The following is a 21,229-nucleotide window of genomic DNA, read 5'->3' on the forward strand; positions in this document are numbered from 1 at the left end:
CCTCTTGAGCGATGTTTGCTTTCAAGTCCGCGAAAAAGGAGGCAATGGGTGACGAGAGAATGAGTACATATCGCAAAACAGACTAAGCCTTCTAATCCTCACCAACGATCTCACTAGAGCTTGTAAGAGGCAGGCTTGTTGACTTGTCTGCGGTTCTAAAAAGTCCAGGGCCCTATCTTACGGTCTCTGCCGAATGGCGATCGAAAGAGGGCTAATTTGCATGCAAATAGATCTATTTTCATCGGGCGCCTACAGACCCACACGGCCGTTCGTCGCGTGGCACAAACCCCGGCCATGTATATAGAAATACATCCAAGTTGCCCGTTTTCAAATGAAGAGCATACTGTCCTTGCCTCACGATAACCTTTTCACAATCCCTGCGACCTACAGCAAGACCTCATCGACTTCGAAACTTCGACGAGCCAGACATCAAACAGCGCCTTACCACCACAAACGAACATCACCGCCATGTTGTTCTCCAGGACGAGTCTATTGCTAGCCCTATCGGCAGCTGTGGCAGCAGTGCCACACAGAAAGGAACACTGGTCCGACCACAATGCATGGGGCGTGAACAAAGCCCCTCAGTATGGACATCAAAACATTGCTCCTTCATGTAACGTCGCAGCCGTCCAAATGCCAGCAGGTATGCAACTTCGACATGATGATCAAGACCTACAATTCTAAGATCTCACAGCACCGAAGCCACTTCCGCCTCCAGCCGCTGGCCTTTCACTCTACCATGTTGCAGTAGGACGTGGCACACAAAACTACACTTGCGACCTAAGCAACAGCACGGCCGTCCCAGCTGCTATTGGTGCCGTGGCTTCTCTATGGAACGCAACATGCCTATCAGCAAACAGCCCCATGCTCCTTAACAAAGTCCCCAACATTGCTCTCGAACTCCCCACACCAGACGTAACCATTGAGAGCACAGCAGCCTACAAGGATCTCTCAGGCCACCACTACTTCTCCGACCTGACAACCGCATACTTCGACCTCAACACTGCTGTTGGAAAATACAGCGCCGGCGGCTTCAAGAAAGTCAACGCCACTGCTGCTCCCACAGACGCCGCCAAAGGACAAAACGGCAAAGGCTACGGCGCTGTGCCCTGGTTGAAGCTACAATCGAAGAACTCTGAAGGCTGTGTCTTCAAGGAAATCTACCGGATCAACACTGCTGGTGGTCAACCGCCTGCCACGTGTACGGGTCAGAAAGCCGCGTTCGAGATTGAGTACAGCGCAGAATACTGGTTCTACGCTTGAGAAGGTGGATGCAATGTATATGATTTTCTGGAGTTCATTATCTGTGACGGCGATATTAGCGGCATTTTAGTGGCGTTCTCATGCGGATGTCTTGAGGGGTTTTAGAGATACCACATTTTGATGATGCGCAGAATACGATCGACGATTACGAGTAGAACAGTATCAAAATCCATCAAGCGCACGCGAATGCTCCAACACGTTGATCAATACCAAGAGTATGGCGGCAGGGTGCATCTGCAGGGAGTCATTTACGATCAGCGTTTCAATGGTCGAGTATATTTCATTACACAGGTCCCACTACCAACCCAATGTGACCCCCGTCGCTATGCAACATGTAATCATTATCCGTGAATTTAGAGTATGCTTTACAGTTCTCGTCAAACCATGACCAATGGTAAACTCCTTGCCTCCCGCGTGCAGTCCATTCAAAGCGATCCATTATGTGAATCAAGGTGCCCAAATACGTCTTGGCAAATCATCAACCTCCTAAAAGACATCCGCGGGCCAAGTCCACGTATTGTCACCAACGGGCATGCTCGGGACACCATTCTCGCCGGGCACGGCGCTGACGGGGGCATCTGCTGACTCCACCCGACGGCCCTTGGGAGGCGGACTCCGGGCTGACGACCGCACAACCGCACCAACTACCGGAGGTAGCAAAGAATCGCTACGTGTCTTGTGCGGGCTGCTCGAGTGTGGTCGAGCCGTATCAGTTGCGTAGCGTGCGGGCGTAGACTTGGCAGTTGGTTTGCTGGGCTCGTCCTTGAGCGGCACAGTCGTAGTCTCTTCTTCCTCCTCGTACACCGGCTCCAGAGATGGTACATCGGAATCGGCGCCAGCGGGTGCGGCGGACGCGAGCTCGTCGTGACTGTCGCCATCATCGGTGATCAGGCCTCCATTTGTGAAGAATTTGTCGGCAGCCTTGGAGGTCTTTCTTCCTTTCTTGCCCTTTGCATCGGCAACAGGGGCTGGGATGCCAGTTTTCTTCCCGGACTTACTGCCTGGCAGCTTCTTCTTGCCGGCGCCTGCGGACTTCCCATCCGATTTGCGCTTCTTCTGAGGAACCAGATCCTCTTCCGATGTCTCTTCCTCGTCAGCATCCGGACGGTATGATTTTTCATCGGCGGCCCCAGATCGGCGTTTCTTCGACCTTCCAGGCTTACTGGCCTTGTACGAGGCCTCGAGAGCGCTCAACTTATCGTTGAGGGCAGCGGTTGCCGGTTGATTGGCAATAGTTGCCTCATTGTGAGGGTTGGAAGTGACTGTCACAGTCTCAACTTCAACTTCGATATCTTGGGTGGCCACCTCGCCCGGTTGGGGAACTTCGATTGCAGCTTCGGTCAGCTCCTTCTTATTTCGGACTGGCACAGTCCTCCCATCCTGCTTATCCCCATCATAGACATTCTCGAAAGCCTCGCTCATGTCCATACCACTGTTGAGTGCCAAAGTATTTCTTGGCCGGGCCTCAATGGCAAGGTCCCTGCCCTGCTCCTCGCTGCTGGCTTGCAAAGTAGACATTTCTGGGAACAGCAGCCGCTCACTAGGCAAAGTGGCCAAGGCGCCCGGAACAAATCTGGATCTCTTCGTCGTGCCAATGGGCGTGAATCTCTCATACTTGCCGCCGAGTCTTGGCATAGGGCTTGCATCATCAAGGGCATTTTTGAGCTCCATGCGTGCCTTGTTCAGCTTCGATTCAAGATCACTCACACGATTCGAAAGACGCCTCTCCTTCTTCAAGTCATATCTGGAAATCGATTTCTTAAGCGTAGAAAGGTCGGCCTTGGCAGGAGACACAGAGCCGGAGGCGGATGAGTCCCTATCGATGGCTCCACTCAAAGCTGAGTGGGAGCGGACGCTGCGAACGCTCCTGAAAGTGTCCCGCAAGTTGGAGATTGAYGGCGTCTTGAAGTGCAAGCGTGAAAATCGGCCCTTGGTGGCTGTTGTAGGCACTGCTGCTTCGGGATCTTCACGAGCATCACGAGTGTCGCTGCTCTGTGAGCGCGGTAGCTCAAACGAATCGATGCGTTGGTGATTGCCGACCTCGGAAACATCATCGGCCATGACAGAATCCTGAGCCGGTGGGGTGCCTGCTCTGCCTCTGCCGGCGAAGGGCACATGCTGTGTGTTGAAGAGACCGTCTCTCTTCATCTGGTCGTATCTTGCTTGTATCTCCGCCTTTTCCCGTGCCTTGCGCTCTGCCTCGAGCCTGTTCCTGACCATCAACTCTTCCTTGCTCTCGCTCCACATCCTGTTCCACAGCTGCACAGGATGGAACGTGTTGGTGAAGGATTTGCCGAATTTGAACATTCCATGCTTGCTCGCCTCTTTCTTCCTCTCATCTGTGATTTCGGCCACGCGTGCTGGCATGCTAGCCTTTTCGTACTCGATCGTGGCTTGGACGTATGCATCACTCGAATCTTTGGGCGCCACCATATCCTCGTGGTAATCGTTCATGAGGGTATCCACCTGCTGTAGATTACCGGAGTCGGTGCGATTGATACGGGTGAACACGCTGGGCGGCTGCTGGCTAGGTCTGTCATTGAGGCTCCCTTCCTGAAAGCGAGATTCTCGTGTCGGACTCTCGTCACGGAATGCACTGGCAGCAGCATGACGCAGGTTCAGGTTACTGAGATTGCCAAACGCTCTCTTGCGGCGCAGGCTACCACCTTCGAAACGCTGGGCTGGCGCGAATTCGTCGTCGGAGTAGTTGCTGTTACGGCGGCCGGCATGTGAGCGAGGACGTTTCTGCGCGGTCGGCAGATCTTGGTCCCCGTTGACGGCTTCTAGTTGGCCATTGCGTCGTTCGTAGACGGTCTCGTCGAAGTCGTGCGCGGCACGCTTTCTCTTCGAACCACTGGCTGGAGCCGAACCAGCATCGCCATCCATTGCAGCAATGTCGACTGCAGCTGCGTAGCGGGCGTCCTTGGGCGGAGGCGTTGGCGGATGTTCCCAATCCTCCGACTCCATCAACGTGGGCAGCGGGTTGCGAGCCAACTGCGATTGTGTTAGCAATAAAGTCTGCCGGTACAGACTGTTCATCGTGTCTTGATCGGCCGCACGAGTCACAACCGCTGCAGCCTCCGCTATCACGTACCTGTCRTTTTATGATTCTTCAGAGGTGAGATCGCGGCCGTTACGCTACCCGACCGGGGTGTTGCTACCGGGATCCGCGTCCTGCTCGATCACAGTATGGCCGACAACGACCACGACGCTGCAGAAGAATGGTGATTGTAGAGAGAAGAGAAAATGAGAAGTCGGTGAAGCAATGCCGGAGTGTCAGAAGTGCCAGTTCCAGGTTGCCATGTGAAGAGGGGTGTTGATCGTCAAAGGGTCTTAGACACGCCCGTGAAACAACGACAGCCTATCATCGACAAGCTGCAGTTGTATAGCACGGAGTAACTCCGCTTAACTAAAGGCATATCACAAATTCACAAACTCACAAGTTCTAGCTCGCGGAACCGAGTTGCACGAGCCTGGAGACTTGGAGGAAGTATATGAATTGTGCTCACGCGCCACGGCACGTGTTGGCGTTTTATACAAATGGAAGTATATATAGAAACATACGCCGACCAAGCACGTGAAGCACTCACCCATGGGAACGATCGTTTATCATGCTCGGGAGATGGAGATCTAGATGGACAAGAAGATTCGGGGATCAGTCCRCCTACTGTATATGTAACTGTTCCGCCTCTCCTCCGCAACACTTCAATCATTACCGTCTGATCACGTCGCTCAACTTGCGACGGTGCCGCGCCGCTTCTGTTAGCGCCGAGCAGGACTTTGTCGCCAAGTGAGGGTCGGCGAGAGCAACGATTGGGTGACACCTGTCTCAGGATCGTGCGCAAACAAGTCGAAGACTTGTCTCGTGTAGCTCGTCCGCGGATGGAAGACTCGAGTTTGAATCCGCCTCGTGCAGGCAGCTCTTTTTGGTGGATTTGGCTTGCTCCTGGTCATCACTCTCCTTTAACTAGGTGTTCGTGCGCTTGGACCTCTTCGCGGGTCCTCACGCCAGCCTACTAAGGTAGCGCTTCCTCAACCACTTTCTTCTTCAAACCTCGCTCCGACATCTTCAAGTCGACAGGTCACACTCTACCGCTGGACATTTTTATACATCATCCTGTCAGCGATCCAGCGACCACGACTCGCAAGTCACCGAGACACCTACCTAGGTACCTTACCTATTGCACAGCTTGCGCGACCCTGAGCACGGGWAGCCTCCGATCCCGAGCCGCGTTCCTGCATCTCGGCAACGGGACCACGCGGATCTCAGGAACAGGAACAGGAACAAACAGAAACAATCGGAGAGAACCACACCTGCTCTTCACATCGTCATGAACCGCACCGACACTCGCTTTTATTTTCTCAATCGTTATTAATTTTCAATAATTGTTGCCGCCAGCGAAACGCCAGTCCCGTTCGCCCTGACCGCCTGGCCTACTGACTTCCAACAAACACCCTACGCCACTCACTGCAATCTTACTCCAGGGCCACTCGTTTTGCATTTGACTTCCCGCTCAAGAAAGGCGGTACGGCGCTACTGCTAATCCACAAGCGGTTGGTATTCACAGTGGTCTCCTTTCTTTKTCAGAAGCTACCACAGGGCGACTCCACGTTGCGGGCGACAATGGCCCTTCAACACCTTCATTCACACCTTCACCACGCTCGTGCGCACGACTTCCACTTCCCCGCCAATGCCGAACACGCAAGAATGGCGTCTCGAGACCCCGATCCGTTTCCAGATGCGATTGCGGTCCAAGATGGCCCGGTCACAGACTACGGCATATCGCTCAACCTCAGCGCGGCGGCATCCCCATTTGCGCATGGCCTGGCCGGAGTCAATCAATACATGAATTACCTCTTCGCCAACACGCTCGTTATTTCCTTCATGGCGCTCTTGGCCATCACTCTTGGCTACCGATGGATCAAGATGGCCGACGCGCACATGCGCCATCTCTTCACCATGCACCGCGAATCCGACCAGCGATATTTCATGCACAACCGCACGCAACTATGGCCTCGGATCAAGAAGTCTTTGCTATATGCACCGCTATGGAAAAACCGACACAACAGAGAGCTGCAGCTCACAAGCGCGGTCTCTTTCGGCACATTGCCCAGCAGATTTCACACCATTCTCTTGCTATTATACGTGGCTTCCAACATTGCGTACTGCTTGGTCCTAGATTGGAGTCTTTCATCTTACAATGTCATCGCAGAGATGCGCGGGCGAACCGGCGTGCTGGCAGCGCTGAACCTAATACCGACAATTCTTTTCGCGCTCCGCAACAACCCCCTCATACCGCTACTGCGGATTTCTTATGATACATTTAATCTTTTCCACCGCTGGTGTGCCCGGATCATGGTACTCGAAAGTGTGATGCATACGGCCATGTGGGCAGCAAATGCGATATCGGCAGGAGGTTATGATCAGGTCTCAACGTCTTTGTCGACATCTGTCAGTTATCGATGGGGGATGGTTGCCACCGCCGTATTTACATTTATCGCTCTCGCAGCGTTTGGGCCCCTGCGACATGCGGCATACGAGACCTTCATCACTTCGCACCGAATCTTGGTGTTGGCCGGCATTGTGGGAGTATACGTCCACCTGGACGCGGCCAATCTTCCCATGCTCCCATACGTTCAGCTCAGCATTGCTCTGTGGGGTGCGGAAGTTGCCTGGAGAATGGGCCGCATACTATATCACAACGCAAGCCGCAAACGAGGCCTGACAAAGGTCACAGTGGAATGGCTCCCGTCAGAAGCGTGCAGGGTGACATTTGAACTGGCTCGACCTTGGAAGTGGAGGCCCGGTTGTCACGTACATGCTTACATCCCAGCATTGGCATTGTGGTCGAGCCATCCGTTCTCGATAGCATGGGCAGAGAACCGACCAAAAGGATCGCCGATGGAAATGGAGATTGAAATGGCCCAGCTMGAGAAGGTGCCTTCTGCAAGCACCACCATCATGCAACTGGAACCAAGTCTCGCGACACATCGACCTGGCAGCGCTGGGCCACGCATGTCAACATTTGCACCGCGGATGTCCACGTTTGGACCGCGGATGTCGACATTTGGCCCTCGAACATCACAGTACCACCCGCAAAAGGGCGCGACCTTACAATCATTGGCAGAGGTAGCGGCAGCAGCGCCCCAACCAGAGAGCGTAGGGCTCTCGCATCCCCGCGACTCAAATGTAACGACTCTGTCACTCGTCATCCGCGCGAGAACGGGCATGACTAGAAAGATGTACAACAAAGTTGCCAAGGCAGACAAGAAGTCTTTTGTCACCTGGGGCGCCATAGAAGGGCCGTATGGGGGTCACGAATCCCTCTCGTCGTACGGAACAGTAATCTTGTTCGCGGGTGGCGTTGGTATTACCCACTGCATTGGGTACATTCATCATCTCATGCTCCAGTACCAGGCCGGCATCTRCAGCACCAGGAAAATCCTCTTGGTCTGGAGTGTGCCGAACACAGAGTCGTTGGAATGGGTTCGAGATTGGATGGACCAAGTTCTTCGGATGGAGTTCAGGAGAGACGTCCTCCGCATACAGCTTTTCATCACGAAACCTCGGCATAGAGGCGAAGTCGTCTCCAGCACAGGGTCTGTTCAGATGTTTCCAGGTCGCTGCAATCCGCAGACGGTCATCGAAAGAGAAATGCCTGAACGGATAGGATCGGTCGGAGTGACCGTCTGCGGACCAGGAGCTTTTGCAGACACCGTTCGGGCGGCTTGCAGAAGCGTGGTCACCGACGTCAGTTTGGATTTTGTGGAAGAAGCCTTCACATATTAGATTACGACTTCAATGGTTTGGAGAGGTATTCAGGCCTACAGTTTTGCGTTTCAGCGAGTTCGATACCCACTTGCGCGCTCTTTGAGTCGAGTAGTGTAGAATATGAGAACCACCGTTCATCAGCATTTCGTATGCGCCGCATCTCTAGTCCTCCGACGTTACTTTACCTCTTGCGTGTCCTGTCCATCTCATCCATGGATGGCATCTCGACTAATTTTAGGCCCGTATCTCGCACGGGACGAACCGTTCTGTCGGCGGCCGTCATTTACCTGTGTGACGTGTGACGGTCGCGGAGACCCTTTTTGCCGATGTGAAGATACCTTGTACATGTACCGCTTCCCGGTAAGGCATCTGTGTGAACAACACAGCTTGATTTCTCGATTGTTGGCGTTTGACAGCAGAGGTAAGGCGCGTCGCGCGAACCAAAGCAGAATTCGTCATCCACCGGCGGGTGTAATGAGGCCAAGCAACCATGGAGGACAATCCCGAACTCGCAGCGCAGCTGGCACAATTGGATCATGAGCTGGAGGATGGGGACATCACCAAGAAAGGATGGGAAAAGAGACGTACCCTCATTCTGTCACAATACCTGACACTGGCTCAACTGGGAAGCGCGGGCATCGAGGCGGATCAAAGCAACCTGTACTCGAGTGGAGCGAGCATCGGACACGGACGGGGCGCGAGCTACGGCAGTATCCCAGCAGGACCTTTCACTCAGGACTATACCTCGTACGGTGGTGACGATGGGTATCACACCCAGTACAACGGCGATGGGCCGGCGCGACCGGTGACGCCAGGCTATGATGCGACAGGCGGGCCTCCTAGTCAGGTGCAGCGATTCCAAGAGCAGCAATTGGGCATGAGACCTGCGCCGCACCAGCATGTGAAGCAACGGCAGCCTTCGCTTGGTATACAACCGCCTAGCGCGCAGGGAAGTCGGCCAGGCAGTGGAGGAAGCCGATACAGCTCCAATAATGGCACCATGGTGGGACCGGACTACGCTTTCAATCCAGGCGGCACGGTGCCGGGGCAGGGCTGGGGTACGTCCAGTGAAGCTGGCAGTCGAATGAGCACGAYGTTGGATTCGCAGCAGGGCTACTTTTCGGATTTTGCTGGCCAGCAGCTTGAAGATCAACGACCACGCGAGAGCTACGGTGGCCCGCAACGTTACAGCATGGGAGAGGCTTTCTCGCCCACCGCCATGGCACCTCCGCCACTCATGCGAGACGATCTTCCATCTGCACATGTGCACCAATTACCACTCGAACCGCGCGACGTTCCGTTCGCAGTCTATGATCCCCACAATAACAACATCCCAATGTCCAAATTCGACAATCTCGGTGCCATCTTACGCCACCGAGGCAAGATGCAGGCGCGGCAACCGGCCTACTGGGTACTGGATCCCAAGGGCAAGGAAACGGCATCTATAACATGGGACAAGCTCGCCTCTCGAGCCGAAAAGGTTGCGCAGGTCATTCGCGACAAGTCAAATCTTTATCGTGGCGATCGTGTTGCTCTCGTTTACCGCGATACGGAGGTAATTGAGTTTGCAATAGCCCTGTTGGGMTGTTTCATTGCGGGAGTAGTTGCAGTCCCAATCAACGATGTCAACGACTACCAAAAACTGTCGTTGCTTCTGACCACGACCCAAGCCCATCTCGCACTGACTACGGATAACAACTTGAAAGCCTTCTCGCGAGACATATCCACCCAGCGGCTGAAATGGCCAACCGGCGTCGAGTGGTGGAAGACGAATGAGTTTGGTTCTTACCATCCAAAGAAGAAGGATGGTGATGCGCCTCTACAGGTCCCAGACCTGGCGTATATTGAGTTTTCGCGTGCACCAACGGGAGACTTGCGAGGTGTAGTGCTATCACACAGGACAATCATGCACCAAATGGCTTGCTTGTCTGCAATGGTGTCCACAATCCCAGCCACGGAGAACGTTGACACATTCTCGTCCAGTCTTCGCACGGCCGATGGTGCGTATGTCGTCCCTCGATCTGGCCGTCACGAGACCATTATCTCTTACCTAGACCCACGCGAGAGCTGTGGTTTGATTCTCGGCGTGCTTCTGGGAGTCTATGGTGGACACACTACCTTGTGGTTTGAGAGCAAGACTGTAGACACTCCCGGAATGTATGCGCATTTGATCTCCAAATATCGGGCTACGATCATGGTTGCCGACTATCCGGGATTGAAGAGAGCCGCATACAACTATCAGCAAGATCCTATGGCGACAAGGAATTTCAAGAAAAACATGGAGCCGAACTTTTCCTCCGTCAAGATTTGTCTGATAGACTCGTTGACCGTAGACGCCGAGTTCCATGATATCCTGGCGGATCGATGGTTGAAACCGATGCGGAACACACGCGCGAGGGAACTTGTGGCTCCGATGCTTGCACTGCCCGAACACGGAGGGATGATAATTTCCGTTCGAGACTGGCTAGGTGGTGAGGAGCGCATGGGCTGCCCTCTTACACTACAGGAGGACAACGAAGACAACAGCGACAGTGATGTTCCAGGCAGCCCGGCCACTGCCAATGCATACACCAGTCTACTTGATGGGAGCAACAGCGGCAAGAAAAAAATGCAAAAGAGAAGCAGGACTGAGCTCAGCGAGGTCTTGCTTGACAAGGAGAGTCTCAAGACCAATGAGGTGGTAATCATCGCGATGGGAGAAGAGGCCCACAAACGGCTTAATGAGCCAGGCACAGTACGAGCGGGCGCTTTTGGATATCCTATCCCGGATGCAACTCTCGCTCTTGTTGATCCCGAGACCAACCTGCTTTGCGCCCCTCTGACTGTGGGAGAGATTTGGGTAGACTCGCCATCGCTTTCGGGCGGATTTTGGGCTCTACCTAAGCACACTGAGACGATATTCCACGCCAGACCATACCGCTTCGTGGAGGGTAGCCCGACCCCGGTACTCGTCGAACCAGAATTTCTTCGGACCGGATTGCTTGGATGCATCATCGAAGGCAAGATATTTGTCCTGGGACTATATGAGGATAGAATACGGCAGCGTGTTGAATGGGTAGAGCATGGATCATACGAGGTCGAGCATCGGTACTTTTTTGTGCAGCATCTGGTTGCCAGCATTATGAAGACGGTTCCGAAGATATACGATTGCTCGGCGTTCGATGCGCACGTCAACGGGGAGTACCTGCCAATCATCCTGATCGAGACACAAGCCGCGAGCACAGCACCCACTACAACAGGTGGCCCACCCCGGCAGCTGGATATACCGTTCTTGGACTCTCTCAGCGAGAGAGTCATGGAAGTGCTCTACCAAGAGCATCATCTCCGTGTGTATTGCGTGATGATGACAGCCCCCAACACCTTACCACGCATCATAAAGAATGGACGGAGAGACATTGGTAACATGCTCTGTCGGAAGGAGTTTGACAATGGCAACCTGCCCTGTGTGCATGTCAAGTTTGGCGTCGAGCGCGCTGTGCAGAATTTGCCCCTAGGCGACGACCCCGCAGGCGGGATCTGGTCACCAATGGCTAGCCAGGCCAGGCAAGACATGCTGGCAATGCACTCGGACAAGCAATACTCTGGCGTCGATCACAGAGAAGTGGTGATTGATGATCGGACGAGTACTCCGCTGAATCAGTTCAGCAACATTCACGATTTGATGCAGTGGCGCGTCACTCGGCAAGCTGAGGAGCTATCGTACTGCACAGTCGATGGAAGGGGTCGAGAAGGCAAAGGCGTGAATTGGAAAAAATTCGATCAAAAGGTTGCGGGCGTTGCCATGTACCTGAAGAATAAAGTCAGGATCCAGCCTGGTGACCACCTCCTTTTGATGTACACGCATTCGGAAGATTTCGTCTTTGCTGTACATGCGGCCATGTGCTTGGGTGCAGTGGCTGTACCAATGGCACCAATTGACTCGAACAGGCTGAATGAAGATGCTCCCGCACTCCTTCACATGATTGCCGACTTCCGAATCAAGGCCATCTGCGTCAATGCTGATGTAGATGCACTTCTCAAGCAAAAGACTGTAGCTCAGCATTTGAAGCAATCGGCTCTCATTTTGAAAGTCAGCCTGCCGCCGACTTACAACACTTCAAAGCCTCCCAAGCAGTCACACGGTTGCCGAGATCTAGGGTTGACTATTCGGCCTGCATGGATTGCGCCTGGGTATCCTGTCGTGATTTGGACTTACTGGACTCCAGACCAGCGCCGCATTGCGGTTCAACTCGGACACAATACTATCATGGCTTTATGCAAGGTTCAAAAGGAGACTTGCCAGATGACATCGACGCGACCGGTTCTGGGATGTGTGAGGAGTACAATAGGCTTGGGCTTCCTGCATACATGTATGATGGGCACATTTTTGGCCACTCCCACATATCTGGTCTCGCCGGTGGACTTTGCGAGCAACCCGAACATCTTGTTTCAGACGCTCGCACGCTACAAGATCAAGGATACCTACGCGACGAGTCAAATGCTGGATCACGCAATGGCCCACTCGGCCGGCAAGGGGCTCCATCTCCAGGAATTGAAGAATCTCATGATTGCTACAGAGCAACGGCCTAAACCCGATGTCTATGCCCGCGTTCGGTTGGCATTCGCTCAGTCCGCCCTGGATCGGACCGCTATCAACACCATCTACAGTCACGTTCTCAATCCCATGGTGGCCAGCCGAAGCTACATGTGCATCGAGCCGATAGAGATCTATCTCGATACCACAGCATTGCGGCGAGGTCTCATCGTGCCCGTCGATCCAGATCAAGAGCCGTTCGCACTTCTCGTACAAGACTCGGGTATGGTCCCTGTAAGCACGCAAATCAGCATCGTCAACCCTGAAACCAACCGACTGTGCCTTGTTGGAGAATACGGAGAGATCTGGGTGCAGTCGGAAGCGAACGCGTATTCCTTCTACGGTACCAAAGATGCATTTGATGTCGAACGATTTAATGGTCGGACTGTTGACGGTGACCCTGGCGTACGGTATGTTCGGACAGGCGATCTGGGTTTCTTACATTCTGTCAGCAGGCCTATCGGTCCTGGCGGCAACATGGTTGAGATGCAGGTCTTGTTTGTACTGGGAAGCATTGGTGAGACGTTCGAAGTCAATGGACTGCAACACTTTCCAATGGACGTCGAGGCGAGCGTCGAAAAGTGCCACCGAGCGCTCGTCCGAAGCGGATGGTGAGTTGAAATGTCTTTGTGGTGTGATTTGATCTAACGCCTTCACAGCGCCATCTTCCAGGCAGGCTCTCTTCTCGTCCTCATCGCCGAAGTCAAGACTCGCGCCTTCCTTGCCTCGCTTGTGCCGATTATTGTAAATACCGTGCTCAACGAGCATCAACTTGTGTTGGACATTGTCGCTTTTGTTGCGTTGGGTGACTTCCCAAGGTCAAGGTTGGGCGAAAAGCAAAGGGGCAAGATTCTCTCGAGCTGGGTCAGTCGTAAGATGAGAACCATTGCCCAATTCAGCATCCGTGACCCCGACGCCGAAGGTTCAGTCGGCACTGCGGTGCCGAATGAGGGTCTCATACGCAGAGCAAGCGAACAAAGCGGCATGGCCAGCAGCCAGCGAGTCGGTCTCCGCCAGGTGGAAAGCTTGTCACACCTACCGGTTCCCGAAGAGGTTCCCCCAATGTCTCAGAACGACCACCTTACAGTACAGACGCAGGCACGTTTGCCTACCATGAACAGAAACGATGATACCCCGACGAATGACAAACCGGCACCGCTGGCACTAAACACCACTCTCGATTATTCACCCATAGATCAGCCTTTCACCGCGATCCATGCGCAGCCACCACAATACGATCAACCAGACTGGGATGATGACTATCAGGAATATCAAAAGCAACCAGACCACGGCTATCCCGACTATCCATCACATGCTGATTATGGGCCGGATTCCCCAGAGTCTCCCGTGGAGATGCCTCGACCACTTGGTGGACTCCGAGTTGCCAATCGATCTAGCACTGCGAGCTCCGATTGGGGCAGCTCGGCTCTGAAAGATTTAAACATTTGATTGCAGTGGCTTGGTGCTTCTTGACAAGTCTAAACGCCGATGGATTGCGTAAGGATTCCTTCTGGCAAGAGCGGAGAGCATGGATAGAGAGATACATGATATGATGCCCACCTGCAACGAACAATGCCACTGTTTGTTCGCGTCTTTGTATACCAACAAGCGGACATGCAATCTTGTTTTTTTCTCACATAATTCAGTGCCACTTTACGCAAGAGAGAGGGCATCATCACACACAGACTCCTCCTTTTACCATGATTGCGGACGAAATTTGGGTCGTCTAAAGATCATTGACGTCTATGCCATGCAAGTTGAAGGCTCTGCTGCTGTGTACCAGTAGTCGCTAAAGAGATCTGCATCTGGAACCACTCGTGACTGTCTGCTTCAATGTGCTCCATTTTTTCAAGGCTACCTGCAGAAATACGAGTTGGGCTTGCTCGTTGTAGGAGTATTGGCAACAGGCCCTGAACAGCTCGTCCTACTGTTAATCTGCGCTCTGCATATACTGAGCTCCACGGCTTCGTGGCGTGCGAGTATGTAGTCCTTGGGAAGAAGCTTTGGAGCGAATGTGGACAGTCTATCGTGGCACAAACCTGCCACGGCACCCCGGACACCAACGGCCGGGGTCGCCACGCAGCTCGCGCAATCGTCGTCGATCGCTGGTCAGCTTTTGTAGACGATCAAAGAGGACAGAGGTGTGGATCCGACGCTGACATGGGTTGGCAGCCGCACAGACAGTACCACCTGTGACCTACACTAGCAACAGCGGGTCTCCAGTGGGTACTCGTCGCGCAAGCACCGAATCACCAAATAAATGGCTGCTTGTACATGTACTTCAATGTGTAATGGAAAACCTCCTGAAGACATGTAGTGGTGATTTCTCCAGACGTCGGGCCGTTTGCGGGAAGGTTGAAGACGACTGAGCCGGCCCGAATTGCGGGCCTCGAATGCGAAGATGAACGGTGGAGCTTCCAAGTTTGGAGACAGTCCTGCCCTGCGATAGCAATGATTTGCTGTCAGCCGGGGCCAGGCGAGTTCTGGTGCATCTAAACACGTCGTTTCTGTCTTCGCTTGCTGGGGTACTATATCGAAGCGACGGGATCGTGCATTCGGGCTGGGAGGGAGGCTGTCGGATGACCTGCAGGTGCATTGTGCTGCACTCACTGGTGGCCACGACGACGGCATACAACGGAACTCGGGTACCTGTGTCTTGGTATTGAGTCTGGACGGGCGTCGGTCGATTCTCCTGGGGTGGATCGACCACGGAGGTGGTCTAGGAGTACGATAGCAGGTAGATACTGCACCTAATATGGCAGGCCTTCATTAATGTCGTCTTCTGCAGCTACTGCACCGCACAGCATGCACTACAGTAGTCGCGAGCGGTACCAAGCAATGATGCGCGTGCATCACTTAACAAAAGGGTCGAGCTCTCTGTGTAGGCTGGCTGGCTGTTACACCAGAAAGTGACAGGGCAATGCGAGCTGGCCAGAGCTTCCTCAACCCTGAAAAGAAGAAGTAAWCTATAGCCAGAATGAGCGAATTTTGTGGAGTGGTAAAAGACCGAGAGCGCTGCAGAATGGGACGCGGCGGGCACTGTTGCGTCAGTATTGCACTGGTCTGGCCAAAGGTGGGAACCGTGATGTATGGATGGTCGTGATGGCAGACGTGTGTTGGAGGTGAGCGGCAAGGCAATTGATACTTGATGAGAATGGGATATGTGAGGAGTACCTAAGCAAGCTGAGGTGTGACCGTTCCCCGCAAGTTCAAGCACGTAGGTRACTTCCGCGCCCTCCACCCCCATGTGCATCTGGCGTGTACTTGGTTCAGTTTTGCACTGTTTCTAGTCGCCCACGAGCACAGGGCATCCGTACTCCGTCCCAACTCTAGACTCTATCGAGACAGGAGCCTTCTAAGACACGAAGCTTCAGCGGCTGCATCTCGCCGGGGAATTTCGCTACTGCGACGATCTCACGACACTATCTCTTGCCTCCCACTCCACGCGCTCACGCCGCACAGAGTCAGTCCAGCCCGGCGCGAAGGCATGCTGCCGCTAGGAAGAGCATAGGCTCAGGATACGGACAGCGGAGGCAGGAGGCACCGACTGTCTAGGAGTGCAGGGCAGGACAGGCGCCATGGATCCCCGGAACGGTCACATGGAAGACAGTGATTGGAATGAGATGTCAATGTACCAGAACTCTTCTCAATTCGACGATGGCATGCCCGCGGACTCGCCGTACGGCAACAGCGCCTTCCACGACTTCACCAACATTGATGCCTACGACAGTCCGTCGGCTCTCACCATGCGAACACCCTCCAAGTCCGGGCCCGATGCTGCTGCGGGAGTCGGGGTTCAGCACCAGCATCAACGCTCCTCGGGCAATGCCATGGAATCGACAACTTCTTTGGAGAGCTCCAGTCAGGATTCCTCCTCCGATTCATCCAGCCATCGCAAGCGTAAGACCGGCTCTGACTCGCCCGAATCGGATCCCATCACCGAGATGGCAGTACAGGCGGGACATGCGCCATTGGAGGATGTCAAGATGGTGGGCGGTGTTCACAATGGACAGGGGTTTGACCATCAGTTCGCCCAACCGATGCACGACCTCTCCTTGGAGCAGTCAATGGGCCATGCGAGCAATGGCAACATGGCGCAGTTCGATTTTGGCAGTGCGGCTTCCAGCCCGATACAGATTGTTGAATTCAACTCGGCAATGTCACTTGATGCGCAAGTTTGCATGCCGGCAAGCAACACGGCAACCCAGTACAATCAGTCTTCGGACATGCAGACCATTAACCCGGGCATGTTCGCTGTAGGCTCGCGCGACCAATCACCTGCARACATGCTATACAATCAGGCCTCGCCTCATGCCATCTTCTCCACGCCCTCCTCGGACAGCCAGGAGACGTATTCTGCCAACCCTACCTGGACAACACATGGCGCCCAAAATCCAACTTGGCCTGGCGACTTCGCGAACCAGCTGACGTCGCCGAATGGTATGACATTCACTCCATCTCCCGGCGCAAATGGCACTTCGTCGGTACAAGCGCCTCACGGTCAGCCACGCCGCTCGCCGCTCCACATTGCTCCCATCTCGACCAAGTCTCGGGTGGAAACTCAGATCAATGTGATCATGACCCTTGAGCAACCACCTCCTGGTACCGAGTTTCTCCATCTCCCTCTACACACAATTGCCAAGTCGAAGCTCTTAGCCAAGGAAGAGGTTGATCCGTCCAAAGTCTTGGAGCTGCATACAATGCTCGTTTGCACAAGTGCCATGCACAATCCGCAGGCCAAGGAGAAGGCTTTGGCCAGAGCGGCAGCACAGAACAACGATGAGATTCAGCGAAGAGCAGAACTGTCGCGAGGATCGAGTGACGAGGAGAAGAACGATGGCAAAAGTCTCGACGAGGCCGACAGGCCTGCTAACGGTGGAGAGGTACGAATTTGCAGCAATTGTATTCAGCGAGAACGGAAGAGAGCGGGCAGGAAAAAGACCAAGCGGGAAGAAGAGCAGCAGCACTGGGAACGGTACGAAACGGAGAGGGTGGTCGTCTTCAACTCGAACGAGTACCTCCCCTTTAAGCTTTGCGACCAGAATCAGCACCATCGAGATGCTAGCATGAGCATGGATATGGACCCGTATATTCCTCCCGATGGTGCCGTCAACGTAACTGCGGCCATGCGGATTGCGTGCTACTGCAGACACCAGAGTGAGAAAGAAGGCTTCCAGGTCATCTTCACACTGAAGGATCACCTCAACAACGTCGTGGCGCAATCAATGTCGGATTCCATCTTGATAACAGACGACCACAAGACACATCCTCAGAGTTTTTCGACATCTGTAGCCGGCGAGGCTGCTTACTATCCGAATGCGGCCTTTGTGCCAAATGGTCTACCCATGTCACAGTCCATGGTTGACATGTCCACGCATGTCCAGCCATTCCCCTCGTCGCGGTCTGCAGGCAACCTCCAAGCGCTCGGCTATGGCTCTCAGTACAACCCGCACAGCCATGTACATCAATTGTCGGGCTCTGGATTCACATCGCAAACCACGTCGGGAACGATGACCCCAACTTCGCTGTCGAGACCAGCGTCGAGACCAGCATCTCCCTCTGGCTCTGCACAAGCAGGGCCGAACAAGAAACGGAAGAGCTCGTCGTTCCATCGGAAACTGCCCTCGGGCCTGGCAATGACGCCAAGAGTCGAAACGAGTCTGCCGCCCTCCAATAGCATTCCTTCGGCGCTCTCCATTAGCTCGCAATTCTCTCCTGAGGCTGCCGGGTTTAGCAATCAGATGAACCAGATGAATCAAGCATACATGAGCATACCGAACAGTGGCCCGGCCCAGTACTTTGGGAGTGGGCCGCCGACGCCCAACGAAAACGGACCCTTCAACTTCAGCCAGCCGCAGGTGGATCTCTCGCGTATACCCAGCAACCAGGCTTATTTCTCGCATCCCTCATCTGCGGTACCTAGCAGAGCATCCTCGCCCGTGCTCCAACAGACTCGGGCCAACATGGCGSCATACGCAAGGCAACAGCCCATTCAGACGTCGACCAATACAACTGGCGCCCGTTTCGTTGGCCAGGGTCCGCCGGGGTCCGCGGGTAACGATTCAAATCAGGGGTCATACCCTATAATCACTCGTATCACGCCGAATGAGGGTCCTGCTGCTGGGGGCACTGAAGTGGCGGTGTTCGGTGAAGGCCTCGTTCCAGGTGTCCAGGTCGCTTTCGGTGATGTTTATGCTCCGACACAGTACATATCTCCCACGTCGGTTGTCACCATCGCCCYTCAGGGACGTGCCGGATCGGTTCATCTTGCGCTGGTACCACCTCCAGGAACTGGGCCGTATCCAGGGCCATCAAGTCGGACAATCTTCAGGTACACCGCGTACAACGAGGAAATGATGGTGATGGCGCTGAAGTTCTTGAGCGAGCAGCAGTACGGAAACTCGGATGCCTGGCAGGCTCTTGCACAATCATCGGCCACCAGCTTCGTGCAGTCGAGAGTCAACCGGAAGTAAAGCAGCCGGTGGGTTCATCCTGATCGACTGCTGGAGACGGGCAATCTTTGAGATTCACAGCCCCAGTCTCGCTTCAGCTGTGAGTCTTTGCGAAGCTTCAGCAAAGTTCACCTATCCTGACGGCACAACTTGATACAGATGAGGGAGGGTGGCTTTGGACGATGATCTGGGGAAAGGCTCCAGTCGCACAGGCTAGGCATCCCATGTGACGCTGCGTTGGAACAAGCACAGCCTTCAGAAATCGCCTTCCCGCCCGGATACCGTTGAGTCGGCGATTTCCGCATGTCTGGCAAACCACGTCTTCTGCTGTGCAGCGCACGCTCGAATCAGCACATCAAGTGCTCCAAAAGCATTGCATCCCAGCAATGGCTTGAACGCCATGCAGCTCATCTTTTGCCTGCTATGACGCTCTTCCGAGAGACGATGAACGAGTGGTTGGTGCAGCCTTTTCCAATGCTGCGGCGACCCCACAATGGCACCGTGCTCGGCAAGCAATGCTCACATCCGACTCACCGCTCAAGACGCCATCCAAGGTGTGATGGCTTTGGCGTTTGGTGAGTGGGTTTGGAGGTACACAACCTTCGCAACGGAATCGGGGCTGACGCGCCGTTCACAGCCATTTTCAAGTTTGTGGCGACCAAGTGTCGGGGGCTRGCTTACAATCTATCAACTCCTCGCGATTATGTCAGGCGCTAGCTGGGATTGGTATGAATGAATCTAACGATTGGATGTCGTGTTTTGTATTAAACGACGGGTAGGCCTCGGGTCTGGCCAGTCCTCGATGGGTAATGACATTTCTTCTGGTGCACAATTAGGAACTGTGCAAATGTATTACGCAAACAACGATGACCATCCATTTCGCTGTATTTGGCACAGTTGAGCAGGGTGACAGGAGCTCCGGGATCTGTCAAGTGATCGAGATGGCCGAGGATATTGACTGCGCTTTAGAATGCCGTGTCTCTCGGGTATACGGCGTGAGATGAGCACGACCTTTGTGATGGGGTCAATGTCGTGAACACGATAGCTTTGATAAGATGACCGTCTGATGAAGACTACTTCAATCACCACAGAGGCCTAGAATAGCTCCAATCTCGGAGCCGTCGTTTGGACTTTGAGTGGCTTTCGAGCGCACCAAACCAACCTCTGAGCCCTCTTGTGTCCCCTTGGGTTACACGGCGGCTTGCAGCTGCAACTGATCTGTTTGGCGGAGCCAGTGCGCCCCGAGTTGATCCGAGCAACGCAGGGAGGTTTGGGACGAGCCGTCTTGCAGGCTTGGAGCAAGCCACAAGGTAGTGCAGACGTGCCTCGCCAGTCCGGCGGTGATACGAAGTCCTGATCAAACACGTGAAGCCATGAAACCAGGCAAGCGATGATGCGTGCCGAGCCCAGCTCGAGAAATTCACTTTGTAGGAGTAGATGGGATGGGAAATGGTCTGTGGGCGGGAGCACCAGTGATGCGTGCAAGCGCATTTTTGACACTTCCCAGTCCCAAGGTCGACCGTTGTCGGTATTTCTCCCGCCGTATACACGCGACTTAGAGTATTATGGACCCAGAACGACCTTGTTCACGTTTTATAGATTGGAACTGTACCGTTCGGAGCAAGCTCGCTTTAGTGGGACGCGGTTCACACAAGGATTGATTGCAACGTAACGTATGCGCTGCGCATGCTTCTTACATATATACAACGTACAGGTGTGAATAGCGAAACGGATCGTGACCCGACAAGCACGGTTGTGTCGTCCTCGGAGTCGCCAGATGATCGGGTATGCAGTCGGCGGCCAGCAAGGACCGGGGTTGTCCGCTCGATAGCGTGGATAATTCTCCGCGACCAGCTGGATGGGCACAGGGAAAGGAGGATTGCTCCCTGTGAGACAGGTGCTCAATGTTTCTGGTTCAGAGACCACCGTGTGCTTTGGGCCAACGATGCTGTTGGACGTGTTTCACGGGCCTCGGTCCATGCCTCTTCCATCTTGTTGAGATGTGTGAAAGTGTGGACGATCGTCGACTCCTGCGCAGCCTTGCACACGCAAGTTTGAGACAGCTGTGGATCCCTCGTGAGTGGGATCCTCGTCCCGAACTGTGGGCCAATACTCCACCGAGCGACAGGTATTGCAGTGTTTGCCCTCGTCGCCCAGGGTAGGTGGCTT

General features: G+C 54.2%; 5 protein-coding genes; 4 read left to right on the forward strand and 1 right to left on the reverse strand.

The window, feature by feature from the left end:
* Window positions 1–468: 468 nt before the first annotated feature.
* RCC_04812 (related to malate dehydrogenase) lies at window positions 469–1,263 on the forward strand (the record flags this gene model as incomplete). XM_023770089.1 has 2 exons in its annotated part: window positions 469–643; window positions 695–1,263. 2 exons carry the CDS (start codon window positions 469–471, stop codon window positions 1,261–1,263), a joined length of 744 nt encoding a protein of 247 aa, XP_023625857.1.
* Window positions 1,264–1,749: 486 nt separating this feature from the next.
* On the reverse strand, window positions 1,750–4,302 carry RCC_04813 (uncharacterized protein; the record flags this gene model as incomplete). The annotated part of the gene is made up of 1 exon (XM_023770090.1): window positions 1,750–4,302. One exon carries the CDS (start codon window positions 4,300–4,302, stop codon window positions 1,750–1,752), a length of 2,553 nt encoding a protein of 850 aa, XP_023625858.1.
* A 1,585-nt stretch (window positions 4,303–5,887) lies between these two features.
* On the forward strand, window positions 5,888–8,053 carry RCC_04814 (related to metalloreductase; the record flags this gene model as incomplete). Its single annotated transcript, XM_023770091.1, has 1 exon — window positions 5,888–8,053. One exon carries the CDS (start codon window positions 5,888–5,890, stop codon window positions 8,051–8,053), a length of 2,166 nt encoding a protein of 721 aa, XP_023625859.1.
* A 472-nt stretch (window positions 8,054–8,525) lies between these two features.
* RCC_04815 (probable acyl CoA ligase-like protein) lies at window positions 8,526–14,057 on the forward strand (the record flags this gene model as incomplete). XM_023770092.1 has 2 exons in its annotated part: window positions 8,526–13,219; window positions 13,268–14,057. The coding sequence occupies 2 exons, from the start codon at window positions 8,526–8,528 to the stop codon at window positions 14,055–14,057; spliced, it is 5,484 nt and encodes a 1,827-aa protein (XP_023625860.1).
* Window positions 14,058–16,186: 2,129 nt separating this feature from the next.
* On the forward strand, window positions 16,187–19,081 carry RCC_04816 (uncharacterized protein; the record flags this gene model as incomplete). Its single annotated transcript, XM_023770093.1, has 1 exon — window positions 16,187–19,081. One exon carries the CDS (start codon window positions 16,187–16,189, stop codon window positions 19,079–19,081), a length of 2,895 nt encoding a protein of 964 aa, XP_023625861.1.
* Window positions 19,082–21,229: the final 2,148 nt, after the last annotated feature.

Source organism: Ramularia collo-cygni (assembly GCF_900074925.1).
Source record: "Ramularia collo-cygni strain URUG2 genome assembly, contig: RCC_scaffold06, whole genome shotgun sequence".
Classification (NCBI taxonomy): Eukaryota; Fungi; Ascomycota; class Dothideomycetes; order Mycosphaerellales; family Mycosphaerellaceae; genus Ramularia; species Ramularia collo-cygni.